Source organism: Acanthaster planci, linkage group LG18 (assembly GCF_054643075.1).
Source record: "Acanthaster planci isolate LZ-2023a linkage group LG18, COTS_SCS, whole genome shotgun sequence".
Taxonomy (NCBI): domain Eukaryota; kingdom Metazoa; phylum Echinodermata; class Asteroidea; order Valvatida; family Acanthasteridae; genus Acanthaster; species Acanthaster planci.
The window spans coordinates 13,338,135-13,353,801 of record NC_141794.1 but is presented as its reverse complement, the minus strand read 5'-3'; the positions used below and the strand labels follow the sequence as shown (position 1 = coordinate 13,353,801).

General features: G+C 38.9%; 1 protein-coding gene across 1 annotated transcript in view; it reads right to left on the bottom strand.

The window, feature by feature from the left end:
* LOC110985685 (peroxidasin homolog) overlaps positions 1-15,667 on the bottom strand; it is a 52,005-nt gene that overhangs the window by 24,581 nt on the left and 11,757 nt on the right. The window contains 3 exon segments of the mRNA XM_087149043.1: positions 677-748; positions 1,786-1,929; positions 3,561-3,704. Of these exon segments, the coding sequence (XP_087005169.1) occupies positions 677-748; positions 1,786-1,929; positions 3,561-3,704 (360 nt within the window).

Below are 15,667 nucleotides of genomic sequence, written 5' to 3'. Positions count from 1 at the left end.
AACATTGTTATAGGCCATGTGGCAAACAAACCACTTTGCATGATGCCAAAAACACAATATGAAAGAACATTTAATGCTGAAATCTCACACTTACAAATTTGGTGGAGTTCCAGACTACAAGAAAATCTTGTGCAAAACCCAAAGATCCACAGTGCATTTTATTTTATTTATATCTGATCGTCCAACAGCACATTTTGTGCCAATTACAGGATGATAATGAGTGAAGAAGACAAGGAAGAAATGTTCAGTTTTAAAGGTGGAAGGAAAAATCCGGATACATGTTTCGAGGAAAACTCAAAGACTCAGGTAGGGACTGAAAACGCAATCCACATGTGAAACAAGCTGGATTCGAACCCAGACCCCCAGAAGTGGAAGGCGAGGAAAAAAACACTCCACCAACCTGTTTTCTAGAGAATGTATTACAGATATGCATGAATGCAAACACTCATAGCAATATGATCATTTTCTCACAAATGATGCTCACAATGCAAATGAGGAAACGAATGTATCACACGAAAGCATACACTAAACATACATACATAGATGAATCTACACGGGGGGGCTTCAACATTTGACTACATGATAAGCATCCACAGCAATGCAATCATGCCACTACAAGACAAGACTCTACCAACACAGGCACCAGTGCAATGGACACATGTACAAACAGACTTACAGCCTTTTTAGCGAATCAAGTCCCTGGAAGGTGCCGGAGTATATCGAGGTCAAATTGTTATTGTTCAAAAACCTGTAAGCATAGGACAAACGAGTAAAGAAGCAGAACAGAACGATGAGCTGTGTCCAGCGCATGCACGCATGCAGCAAGAGCAGAGGGTCCATGATAACTGAACAAAAGGTTTGCTGGTAAGCCAAAAAAAAATAGGGGTTGAGGGGCAAGGTATGGGAAACAAAAACTGGTGACAACATGTTTCAACAGAAAATGATAATTTGGATGATTATCAAAATGTTTTGGAATCAAGGAAAAGTAAACAGGAGCAGCATTAGTAAATTGACCTGACAACTAAACATTGCTGCTTAGGATGCTGTACCACAAAACTAACCAAAGTGATAAACTGACAATAATAGATTTTGCTTTAGTCTTCAAGAGATGTGTATTTATAAGCTTTTCAGGTGAAATTGGTGCGTTTCAAAAAACCTTACCGCTAGTGCAGGCTTTTTGTGCATAATCTGTGACTAAGCTTTTGATAAAGAAAATTTGGAACCCTTAATCACTGCAAATGTAAAAGCAACTACTGCATCTTCAAAATGAGCAAAGCTGCCAGTAACGATTATGATTCGTTTTGTTTGGATTTCTAGAGATTGATGATAGAGTTGTGAGTAGTGAAAATTACAATCCAGGCTCAAGGTCACTGCAACGAGCTTTATGAACTACACTGCTGTGTTCTACTGAACCTCTTTGCTTAAAAACAAATGAAATGACAAAAACTAATTCTGCAATATGCACTGTGTTGCACATGAAAAGAAATGATCAAATTCAAATTTATCAAAGAAGTCATTCAATGAGGACATCTCCTTCTTGATCATTTGAGGAATGAAATGAGAAATATTCCACACCGAACGTTTTAACGGTTTCTTTTTGCATGCACGATACTAGACATTCTGACTGACCAGTGCTAAGACAATAAAAGACATAACATGTATTTGGATGTCTGATCAGTTCACAGTACAGGTACCTTCAACTATTGGTACCAGCATCAAAGTGATTATTACCACACACATCTCACAAACAAATACCTCTTAACAGGCAAAAAAAAAGCAACTTACAGTCTCTCCAGCTTGGGTAGATTACTAAATGTTCCTGGCTTGAGTTCCTGAATTTCATTAGAGTACAGATACAACTGTTCCAGATTGACTAGTCCATCAAAGGCTTGGCTGTCAATTTCTGTTATTTTATTCTTGTAAAGATAGCTGTGGAAAACAAGATAAAAACATAAAGGATTACCGGGACAGAAATTTAAAAGTACATGTAAACATCCAAAAATTCAAAGGTAAGGTCAAAAGTGCCACCAACAAATAGAAATTAAAAAGCAAAGAAGATTTCTGGAGCAATGAGATTAAAAGTGTGGCTGGTTGATCAAAGTATCAAGTAAATTGACAGAAATGACTGATCAACTGCAGAGCCATCAGGAACAATTAAATCACACTTGAAGAAGACAGCTGGGAAACACTGACTTCCTCAGCACAGGAAAAAAAATTCAAGAAATAAGAGCATAAGGCAGAGAGAGCTACACGTATAAGGAGATGAGGAAGTTGGGAGTTGAGGTGGAAATTTGTGAAGTGAGAAGAAAGGTAATGAGTCAAATGCAAGGCCTAAAGGGGTTTAGCCTTCATTATGGATGCCCAAGTAAGTGGGACAGTAAGAAGATGCATGAATATGTATGTGAATTCATTCTTAAATATGTGTAACTTCAAATGCCAACTGTAACTGCAAAATGAAATTGCAAATCAAGACAAAAGGTCAACAGAATATCTTTCCTCAACTATTTTTAAGATGGCAATATTTTGTTAGCCTTTTGTGAAACATAACAATCCTTGAGTCTCTCAACTAGAACTCGCACTGATTTCAGGCTCAAAATGTTATTTCCTTACGTCCTAAAATCTATGGTTTTCTTAACTTAATAAACTTTTGGAAAAAACTTTTTTTTTCTGTTTTATCATCCCCTTGCCCTTTGAACTGTACCCCATAATGCCCTAAGAGTCAGTGAGCAGGTAAGCCTTAATTTCCATTTCTGCATTAGTGGCACGGGTACATGCCTAAAATTGACCAGACATTATCTGTGTCTACTTCCTCTATTAGCTACTTGGTAACTAAAGATGGGGGAAATAGAGAGAGACTTAGTAGGCAGGGGAAGAGAATCATTATTTCCATGCTTCTGCACGCTAAAACAAGTTCTTTCACTCCTAACAAGAAAAGTCTCCACCATACCTAACAGAGCATGTTCTTATATCAGACACAATTTACAGAATTGAGTTACAACCCACCTTGTCCACCAACACACCTGCCCCTCCCCCTTTATTTGTGACCTCCATATGATTGCATACACTCTTACGGTTCATATGACCTGATGAGGTGTATTTTCCCAGTTTCTACTTGGGGTAACAGGTGCAAATATATGGAGACAAAAGTAAGCCCCATGATTAGTTGGTTAGTCAGGTGCCATATCTTTTCTCCATAGGATACAGTTTAATCATTACCTTGAACTAACTCTTGAACCTTTTTACTGTCTCCACGTCTTCAAAAATATGTCATTTTCCAAGGATGTTTTAAGAGGAAACCATCCACAAAAAAAGACCGTTTTGTGCTAATTGACACATCACTGAAGAGACCATGTTTACCAGCCAATTAAGTTATTGTTTTCAACATGCCAGTATGGCCACCAACCCACATGCTAATAAGCTGGCTAATGGTCATTCAGAGGCAACAACAGGCAATGATTAGACGGCTTCAAAGCTCACAGACATCTACCCTGTCTGGTAGCTAGTTCAAGCTTAGTCTCTTTCTGTAACCCATCATCAAGGAACTTGGTACTACTACTTACAGATATTTAAGATGATGTAGTCCTTCAAATGCTCCCCTGGGTATCCTTCGAATATTGTTGTGGTTCAAGAGGAGAGTGTTTAGTGCTGTCAGACTAGAAAATGCCCCGGAAGGAATCTCTGCAATTTGATTAAACCGCAAATCTCTGGGAAAAAAGGAAAATCAAGAGATGAGGAACTATCATAATTACAAGTAGAGTTGGGTAACTTGGGTACACATAAAAACTAACCCTTACCTTCACCAGATCAATGCTACATGAATTGAACAGGAATTTCTGACATTATAATGCACAAACTCAACCAAATAAAACAATAAAATTACTCCCTTAAACACAAAATGAATACAAATTTTACTCAAAATATCAAATAAATTTATATAAAAGTCATATCAACAAACTTAATTCTTGAGAGGTACAAAATGCTACAAATAATGTAGATAAAATGTAAATAGTCAAAAGACAAATACTTGTGGTCTGAGAAAATGATTGACCATTTCAACTCCATGTGACAGACTCAGAACTGACATTTCTGATGTGTTGGTCTATTAACTACTTCTATTAATGTGCACTCTATATCATCCCCTTTCACACAACAATGGGTTGTGTTAAAGTTAGTCATTATGCCATGCTTGCATGATGAAAGCACAATCTAAAAGTTGACAACTTAGAAGCTAAGACTGCAGGTATTCGGAACAACTAACTGACCTCTGCTTGACTCCGCAGGTCACTGACATACATTACCTCCATTTCTTACTGTTCCCCTCGGGCATCAATTATTTTAACAGAAACTCCTGACCACTTAATGTACTGTACATAAAAGAAACAGAACACTTCAGCCCTAAACCCCATAATGCTAGCATTGATTTGCAATCTAATTAAAATGGGTCTCAGGCCAACAAAGCAGCCAGTGGCTCTGCATTGCAAACTCAAGACCAACTTGACAGATTATTTATCAGTCTGGGGAAGGAAGCTGACAGGTTCTGCTCCAGAACTTGTTTTGATATTCCTCCAGGGAGATATTTTTATAGACAAGTTCCTCCAACCATTCAGCCTCTAGCAAAAGATTCTGAAACCTTTTCACCTGATGCCTTTCATTTTGTCCCAGCTGTTCTAATTTTACCCTCCCTCCCCTAGTGGTGATAAAGAACAGTGTTTATGGGGAATAAAGTTCTTCAAACAAAGCTTGCATTTTGTGTTCAGACATTTAGGGTAGCCCTTGACACAAACAAGAGACAAAATATGTTGAAAAGGGGACAGGCAATAAGCACTAAATGTATGAAATAATAAGGTTTCAGCAATAGAAGGCAGTCAATTAACACTTAAAATTCTCACTGAAATGAGAATGTAGGATTTTCCGGAGGCCAATAATGATAAAACAGTAAGTTGAATGGCTAGACCAAATTTGAACCTTCCAACTGCGAGGCATAAATATGGCAAGTTCTTACTATAAAACGCAAGCTCTGTTCAGTAAGGTGAGTTGGCAACTTTTCACAGGACAAAGCCTGTTAACAGTATCCTTTGGAATAAAAAAGTGACTGTTTTAAAAAGGTGAACACTGTTGCAAGATATGAGGCAAATCGGTGAATCAAGCACTGTTGCAGGTAAGTTCTTCAGGAAAGACTGATCACACTATTATATTGATTCTTATCATAACTGCTAATCTTTTCCAACAATCAAAAGTGCTTGGACTGTGAATTGTAACGGCTGACAACGTGCACTACCACATATTTGTCAAATGTCTACATGCCAAAGGCAGAGCTTATAACTCTAAACCAGAAAATAAAATGACCTCAACTTCACAGGTTAAAATAAACAGGAACCTTTGAATTTCCAGTTGGACTGCTTGCTGATTCTCTCAGCAGGATTTAACCTTAATTTAAACAATTCTGCTTGGTTCACACTGTGAACTCTGTAAATGCCATGTTATACACATGTACATGTGTATAAATGCATACCGCATACAACCACAGATTAGGAGCTCTTCATCCTCAATAAGCATGGCAACCCACAGATTTTCCAACAATTCACCTCCCTCAGTGCGGTCAGAAGGTCAAGTGCATACAATGTACAGCTCCCGAATTCCTTGTTCCAAGTCATTCACAAATTTAGGCTGAGATTGTCATGTCTATGAGCAATTTGAAAAAGACTATTGAAATTTGTTCAAGCAAAGCCTTAATCTTACAAGAACTTAGATAATATCAAAGAAAGGTGTAAATGTAATGCTTCCGGTATAAACAGTTTTTCAGTACCAGATTTTGAATGTGAGAGCCCTACCATACACCTGCCCTATCTGTAGTTTTCAGATTCCAATTAAGTTCACATCCTCACTGCTCACTCCTCACAACTATACATGTACACTAATCTGATGTGTAGGCCGACATGTAAGTAACTTTCACCTATTTCTCGCAGCCTATCAGGTAGAAAATGACTCCCCGTAAAATTATTCCCTCATTTCTCAGGGAACTAAGGCTTCCGATTCCAGTAACAGACATCATAAGTAACAAGCAAACTTCACAAATAATGCCGCTCCAGTGCTTACATGCTCATGTATGTGTAGAAATCTTAGATGTATGTCAAGGATTATCTACCTAAGGAAACCACAGACACAGAAAAAGAGCTGATCTCATAAAGTTGCAAGAAACCCAGATCACACAGAAGATTCCATGGCCTAGTTGTTGTGAAAGGAGAGAAAATGCAGGACAAATTCAAGCAAACATTTAGGGGTCAATTTATTTGACCCCCAAATGTTAACTCTTAATTTTTTATGTTAAAAACAATGATTGCATGATTACACTACCGAAAATTCCAAAAAGATCAAGGGACATCTATCATTTGCAGCTTGATCAGTGTGCAGTGTGCTGTTGGAGTTAGCACTCCATCATTATGTAGACCAATGGTAAACTGTCAACTTTATAGAATTCACAGTTCCTTTTGATACTGCAGCAATCATTTCAGAATGAAAATCAAATCAAAACAAATGTCCACCTTGACTTTCAGGAGAATATCACTGAATGTGTCTGTCATTACCAGAGATGGGGCAATGACTTTACAGGTAAAACAAATACTCTAAGGTGACATTCACAATTTGGATCCAATTTGCCACCTGTGTTTAAATAACTTGTAAGATCAGACATTTCCACCACACATACCCTCACTCCTTTTGCACAACATCTGTTCAGAATTGTCTACAAGGTAATCTGTAAGTGGGACCTCCCATGAACATCCGCTGCCAACAACCAGGCCTGTCTATTCCTTCCTCAGAGATATACAACCAGAATGGCAACAGTGTTCCCTTGTATAAGCAATTGGGTCATTACTTCCATCACTGGCAGGTACGCTGACATGAGTTAGTGGAAATATTACAGACAAAGAAAGTTTAAGGCATCCTAGCACTAATTGGCTGCAGAAAAACAAAAGTTCTGTTGTGTGCATGTGTACAATGTACATGTGCGTGATGTACATGTACATTTACACATTGTACATGTGTACTGTACATGTATATGTATACACAAGTGCAGTGTACACAGGTACATGTACAATCAAGCGGACAAATTTGGAAAGGATTGGAAAGTATACCCTGGGATGAAAGACAGGAAATTGTGGAAGAAATACAAAGTTTATACAAAGTCAAATAATATATAATACAAAGTAGCAATAATTGATACAATATACAGTGTATCACAAAGCAATATTAACTAAAAATATAGGTATAAACAATATCCTGAGACAGACCTTTCTATTCAAACCCATTCTTTTAGATATTTTTAGGTTTCACTACAAGAACAACTTTGGCAGTTCAAATTTTATCTGATGGCAAGTCATATTAATCTGTATTGACATTCAAGCCTGTTTGCCATAGTGATGAAAGCAGGGTTTTTAAGAAGGAACACATCTCAGAAATAAATTGTTTACAAGAAATGCAATGTACGAGATCCCTTTTTCAATCCGTCTAACTTTGTATTTTGACCTTGGAAAAAATGTAAAACAGATCACAAAGGGAGTTTCCCCAGCACAGTCACAGATGGAACGGAAATTCCATAGAGCTACAGTCGCTGTGGGGCCAGACATTCTAAGGAGATTAGATCGTTCAAAGTCAGAAAGGAAAAACTGATATGTCTGGAGACTAAACCTCAAACTTAGTTTCTAATCGTACCCATGGGTGGCATTAAAATAGGTGTATGTACATGTATGTCAAAAAAAAGAATGAAACAGGTGAAATACAACGTCCATGCTTGGTCAAGTTAGTCAAGTTTCTAGGTTATCATTGAAGTTCCAAACATAAGGAGGATGGGAATATGGGTTGGATAGATCAAAGCCCCACAGGGAGATTAAGGGTTAGGGAAGATAAGGGGGTGGGTAGGGCCACACTGTTGGAAATCAGGCATTTTCCACTTGACCCTTACCAACCAATAGTGTAATCAAGACAGCATGAAACAAGAGCAGACTGGTAAAGGAATTTATTAAGTGTAACCCTCCATAATCTGACAATATCTGCTTCAGCTAAGACACTCCCATTTGCCATTGTTTATCAAGAGCAAGGAATGTGCCCGTTTTATGTGTGAGTACTTACATGTACATCTAGTAGGAGGATTTAGAATGAAAACACTAAGAGAAAGACAGGGTAAGGGTGAGAGCTCTAACCTAAGTGAAGAATGGCAATGAACTTCCTAAAGTGCTCCTAATACCCAGTTGGTATGACCTAGACCTCCATATCCCATAATCTGACATCCAGGTGCTCCAAAACACTCCCTTCACTTCAATGTTTTACTTTCATGTACAAAGCTGGTTATGTGCCTAGTCTGGCCAGTCACTGACTACACCTTTACTATACACTAGCAGGCTGCCGCACTTCGCTCAGGACCCGCAAGTGGCAACAAAGTAAGTGGAAGTAAGTAATATTTTTCCCAATGACACAGCAATCTCTAGATTTGGACAATTTTTAAACTGATGATTCTCAATAAAGAGACCAACTTTGTGCGGGGAGTGGCCCGGTGAAGTGTCAAAAGCACCTTCAAGAAATAGGAAGCAGACACCAACTCATGCCTTCTTTTGGGAATATTTCAGTTATTCCAGGCTACTCGAGTTTGATGGGCCCTATTTTGTAGGCCCTACATTCTGTTTTTGTTACATAGAAAAGTTTGTCTTTCTGTCTCAGTATTCACTGAACATTGCTTCAGAATCATCCCATGAACATGTCCTCCCCTTCGAGAAAATCAGGGTTTAATACAATGAATGTTTGGGATTGTCGTATATGTTATTATTTTCTCTTAAATGACAAAGTGCCACATGTACTCAGGCACTGTGGCAGCACAGGCCTGGAGAGTTTCTCCTCCAGGTCAAGTGGTGACAGTGATTTTTAGATGACGGGATTGGCAGTGGCATGCTGTCCGTGAAATGATAACAGGACATCCTTTGCATGCAGTGGAGGCACTTAGGGTGGACATGGACATTCACCATGCCAACCAAAGGTCACAAGCTTGCACAAAAAGGGATTAACCAATGCTGGACTCGACCACCAGGGAATAGATTGTGGATATTCATTACAATCCCTGTTGACCAATCAAACAGGAAGGTGGCAACCGGTACCACACCGGCACTTCCCACATGTGTGGACCAATCAAGTTGGAATGCATGTAGCAGCAGTTATTACGTCACTGCCAAGAAGCAGAAAAAGAGAACAGTCAGGGAACCAACACCGCTCCAGACCAATCAGGCAGGAGCGCCCCGCCGGTACTTGGCTCGACTGCAGGAAAATCCGTACTGGGACCATCGCACACACGCCCAATGGCAAAGACCATTCTATACGGCCACAGGACGAACGTGACACAGGCAAAGTTCGGGAGGGCGGCCGAGGGTCCAAAAATTTCATGCGCCAGGACCCCGTCCACCCACCCCACACAAGAGGAGGGCGCGTGGCTGGGACACCACTCCCAACATGGCAAAGGGTCAAATACATTGCCACCTCTGCCGGAAACTGCAAGATGGACGGGGCACCAGTGGGTTTCTCTCTTATTAGTATAGATGTACCTCTGACTTGCAATCTAAGAAAATCATGCATCACTGAATCTGACAACTTTTAGGACAAGGCTAAGATAAGAAGACAGACAGTCAGAACCTCTTTCCTGAGTCACAAAGTACAAATGTCAGTGACTCAGTTTGTTCTAGTACATGTGTGCACTTCTACTGATTAGAGCTAACTCTGTGTTTCACAGTTTGTGGATGGACTTTAAATCATGCCAAAACTTCACAAACGAGAATTAAGAGTTGAAACAAAGATCACCTGCTGCTGAGACTCTAGATTGTTTGCTCAAAGTCTGGGGCTCACATTGGATTGTTTGTCTGCTCCTACTGAAAGATCTGTATCACAGACTTCACCCTAACACTCCTCAGTCCTCCAACAGGTGAAGGATTGAGGAGTGTTAGGGTTAATAAGGAGATACCAATCAGAGCAATGGTTAGTGATTGAAAGAACAAGATTGTCATATTATTAAAGTAGACTGTGACAGATCTGTCATACTGCTTGCTCTATAAAGTGCAGCAATCTGTCTAAATCTCAAACACTTATTCAAATATACACATATATACAACAGCTGTTGATTAGGTGTACAATGCTGACTTTAAAAAGAAACCCTCACCATCGGAGTAAAATTGACACTAACGTCACTGGCTTTCCAACTATCAATAACCCGGTCCATTCCATTCTCAGATTTTGTTTAAAAATTCATCAGTTGATGCCAATTAAATGTGACTTTCTTTGGCTAAAGCAGCTTTCCTCCGCATGAAAGCATAATATGTTGATTGACAGGACATTCTGTGGGGATCACATTGAACAAATTCCATCTCTCTAGGTGGTAGTCTACCTTACTGAATGGTACATGTATCATAAACGAAGACATTACAGCTACCGGTATAGACATCTAATTGCATCCTACAATGTCTGTTTCGCTTTCTGTGACAAACAGTTCTATTTTTAGACACATTGCCTACCATCAGAATGTAAACTTTATTACACACAGTGATTGATGTACAATTTGTTTATAACTGACAATAATAACTGTCTAGGAATGAACTTTAAATTGATCACACAAAAGCCTGCATCTGCAGGAGCACTGTAAATCACAGAGGAAAAGCACATTGCTCTTTAAAGATTGGAGTTAAATGCGTGACGTGAGTGTAAGGTGTCGTTTAAAGTGTGCATGCTGGTCATTGGAGTTGACCTTGTGCAAAAATAAAGATAAAGAAACCGTTAATGCTTTCATTACTGATTAAGAATTACTGCTTATCTTTCTAAATTCTATGTAGGGATAGGAGCAGGAGAGTGTAACAAAATGCCTTGCCTAAGAACATAAGTACAATGCCCCCCTGAACTCAACCCCTCTCTGAAATCCACCAAACAACCCAGGATTTAAGACAATAACTCTGACACTTCATCATAATTCCAAAATAAATTCTTGTACATATTCAGCCTATGCCCATTAAAGTAGACTAGGAAAATGCTTTCACAAGAAGTTGACACTGATACTTCAATCGATAATCTTTCCACTGTTAAGGGCTTCATTCACAACAATTAATATTTGGCTTATCAGTCTAATCACCGGACATTTTTTCATCGCCACTGGAGGAGATGAACACCTGGTCCAACAAATAAAGTTGCACTGTCCCTGTGTCACTGCAAACTGATGACCAGGTTTCTACACTCTTATCACCGCTGTAATTGTATCACAGCTAATGATGACATTTTTCACATCACACACTGTATATTTTGAGAGTGGCTGGAATGCTAGGCGATATTTATTGGAGTTCACTGCTGGAAAAGAATCAACGATGAGCTGTGGAGAGCAGACTGTCAGTTGTATAAGTTGGTAATTGCCTGTGTCTTTTTTTTTATGCGACCCAGCGATAAATCGTAGCACAGACGGTATGAGGTACATGTATTTGGAACTGGACATTAGATTTAAGCCTGTGGAAAGTCTAGAGACTGAATTGGATTGTCAGTGCTAAGCTGTAAGCATGTGTATCATTTGCTTCAAAATGAGTTAATAAACAATTTATTGCTGTATTAACAAAGAGTTAATGGTTATTCCTTAAATTAAACTCACCACCAACGTCTTCCAATTTCCAGCTTCACAATTGCCACATGTTCTAACAATACAACTTTTCTAACCCATCTTTACACCTTACTTGGTGCAACACTAAACAACCAACAAGCTACAGGTCAGTCTAGTGTTCCTGTCTTGATTGTTAGCAAACAATTTCTTGTTGACTCAATTTGATAAACCTCACACCTCTGCAGACTGAAGACCCACACAGGAATAGGCCATGGAAGACCCTACAGAGCTCTTCTAGTATGCACACAATGCAAATACCATCCCACAATAGATAAATTATCTCTTTAGGGAAAAACAGCACACCATGATGAGAGAGACATGCCACCTGAATACACACATGTTGAGTCAAGTCAGTTTTTACATTTGTAAAAAGATAGCCTTAATTAAACAAACAGTTTCCTGCCAGTGTGATGAAAAATTATTTATGAATAATTTGCAGGGTTCATGAAGTTCATTTAAACACCTTATGAAAAGAAGCAGGGAACAACTCATACTGTATGTATATGTAGCACATCCCAATCCAAACAAACAAGAACTTTTTCTATCCATTAATTCAAAGTTGAAGAATGTTGAATGAACTGTAAACTTTGATCGATTTCTCTCCAGAATTATTTCCAGTGGCAAGTTCACAGGTCCACTACCACTCAGAAATGAGAAACCTAACCTTGCATTGCAGGTAGCCATTTTTTTTCAATTCAATCTATTGACATTTTGACCTTCACCGCATCTCCAGTGTCCTACTGCCCGCAAGCATTAACACTGATTGCTCTAAACACCACTTAGGTGGTATTCCTTGGACCTAAACTGAAACTAACCTCCATGCAAAGATTTTGATTCCAACATTCCCAACTCTGCAGGAAGTTCTAAACAAGACTGGTTGCCTGGGCTTCTGATGAGAAGCTCTATTTTCAGTATGAAGTATGGTAAGTTGGTTACTAATAATATGCAGGGTAAACCACAGCATATCTGTAATTTTATTCAAGCATAGATTTGTGTACATTAATGAAAATTGAGCTGATTTTAGCTTCTTTTCCTGATCATTTTTAGTTTATTGCTTCCGATTCTTTGGCATCAAAAATGTGACACAGAAATGAGGCTGTGTCCACAACTGAACTTTGAAATGCTGTGCTCGTCTTTTGAATAGTTATTTTCCAAAACGTATTATTTCACGTCCCTGGGCTCACACAAACTTTACTTTAGCCAGCTAAGGAATGTTCTAACCCATGCTAAGAAAGCCTGTCTTACTATATTACAAATTGCTGGCGGTATGGTACATGTATCAAGTTAAGTCTAGTGGTTTCAGGCATCAAGAATCAACCTTGCACTGAACCCTAGGTCATCTAGCAGGTGAAAGCAACTTGACAAAGTGAAATGACACCACTGTAGTAAATCATACACAATGAACTGCACTCAAACAAACAGACTTGTCATATCTTGCTATAAATATTCAGGACCTCATCAAAGGTTGGACCAAGAAAAGTCAGGTCAATAATGATGTGCATACAATGTACCTGACTAGGGTTAAAGTGGGTATGCAATGCACTATTCTAAATGTAAACTGGCTACAAAATGAGCCAACTGCAGAATTCTAAGGTCAACATTGCCCTAGATGACTGAGTATCCTGCTCATTAAATTGTGCATTCAAAGCTGGGGTGTTACACAATTTCAGTAGAATTCCAATGAGGACATAAGTCAAAAAAGCTACCCAAAAATGTTTTCACAGATACATATATACTTCACACCATGGCCAATTAACAAAATCCTCATTACAATTAACTGAGGAAAGTACATGTATGCCTATGCACACATCAATGTGTTCATTTATTTGCAAATTTGTAGAACAAAACATCTGCTGAGTTGTTGACATCACAAATTCAGTAGGCCTGTGTCTGGCATGTATGTAAGTTGTAACCATTGAGCTACAAACCCCTCTATGATGTAATGTACATGTACAGTGTACCAGCTAGTAGTCCAACTGTCTCAAATAAAATCTTTACATCCTTAACCTTGACTCGTGTTCCAACAGCTCCCTCAAACAGCTTCAAAAAACCTATGACCTCCTGATCATATTATATCCTGGCACCTGCTGGAGAATTAACCTACTCAAATCATCATGGACAGACTGACAGGAACTTGGCCGACAACAATACTGCTGAGGGCTAGGCTAGAAGGCACAGTCTATAAACAAATGGAGGGAAATTGAAAGAGCCATCCCCCCAACAATGACAGAAAGCACAATCAGGTGTACTGGTTAAGCCCCAGGACTGAGAAGATAATTTATATTGGACCTTGTACAAAACCTGTTAGCAATCAGTATCATGGCTTTAATGTGGCTGAAAGGCCAAGGTTAAAAGCTGTACCCTCTGATTGAATGCCATTAATGCTAACAACATGGATCTACATGTACATATATGTAAATCTACATCCATATGTGCAACAGATTTCCCAAAAAAGGCCCCAGATGTAAACGTGACCCTAGAGCAATTGTCTTTCCATAAAGCCAACTCAACTGGAAGAAAAGCCAAACTTGTTTTACAAAACTTTTCCCATAGTACAATACTGCAGAGCAGAAACTTTATAACAGCTTCTTATTTAACTTGTAAAATGATCTGCCTGTTTTTTGGTAATAAATCAAACCATGCATGATGAAAAGTTACTTCGCTTTTCATAGACAGGGGAGAGGTACAGAACTCGAAAACATGTTTACAAAGTGACTTGTGTGTACTGTTGGGTAAACTTGTAAGGGTAAAGGCTGCCATCATTTTTAAGAAGAAACCAATTTGGTGCATTAACCCTAACACTCCTTAGTCCTCCAACAGGTGAAGGATCGAGGAGGGTTAGGGTTAATTAAAACACTACTGCCTGCATTGAACAAACAAACATATGTCTCAGCCATTCAGAGAAACTGTTCCCAAACCTTCTGTTGAGTACTACATGTACATGCTTGAATAATTGGTAACTATAGGCATGAAATGATGCCACTGACTAATCCCACAGCCTCTAGGAATTGGGATATTAGGAACAATTGTGATAACAGTTGGTGAGGCCAGACCACCAAGAGACCTTCAGATAACCATCAGACAGCTTATGTCTAACAACACAAGATACAAGACCTTGCAAATAAATCTGCCACCGTTTTCACAAGGGAATATATAGTTCCTGTGGGCACAACCAGATGACAGTTGATAACCATGCACATGCACCTTTAATTATATGTATACAAATATGAACCTCAAAACAAAAAAATGGGTTCTCCACACAGGCAATGCAACTTCAAAAATATATGTGAGAAGCTGGTGCCAAAAAGAGACCAAGATCACTTTACAGAACAGTGGACAACTTTTTGACTGACAGCAAGGGTGTTGCCAAGCTAACTAAGAATTCCTACTTATTTAAATCTCCATTTACTTATCAGATACCCTGCCCTCAACCCTAACCAATAATAAGCTGTGGTCAGTATGGTATGGAAGTTAGGAGCCTCTTAAATCCAGACCAAAACCACAAAATCTACCCAAACAATACTGACAGGTTGTTTTCCCCCCACAGAGGAAAGTGTTTGCAGGTGAAGCAGAATCTCCCCCTGGTTGTATTTCACTGTGTCTTTGTTTGGGGTGAGTTGGTATTGGGTGAAGTTCCAGGTATGTCTGTTATGAGGTTGCTAACTTGCTATTGTATACAAATTTCTATTGCAATGTATTTTGGGCAACAGTATGGTAAACACTGATAGAGATGGCCAGGACAGGGGGACACATGTCCAACAAAGAGTCCTAGGTACTGGACAGGTGCTTTAGCCTTAGGAATCAATCTAAGCTGCCTGCTGGCTGAAAGTCTTTAAATTAGGATATCAAGCAAGACAAAATAGTGAAAAATTAAAATTGAAAATTGGGATTTGGATATCAAGATGGCCTAACATCCATAAATTCTGCATATTAAAAATACACAATTATTATGAACTAATTGGTAATGAAAATGCGTGTTTGGGACTACCTAACATGAATCCA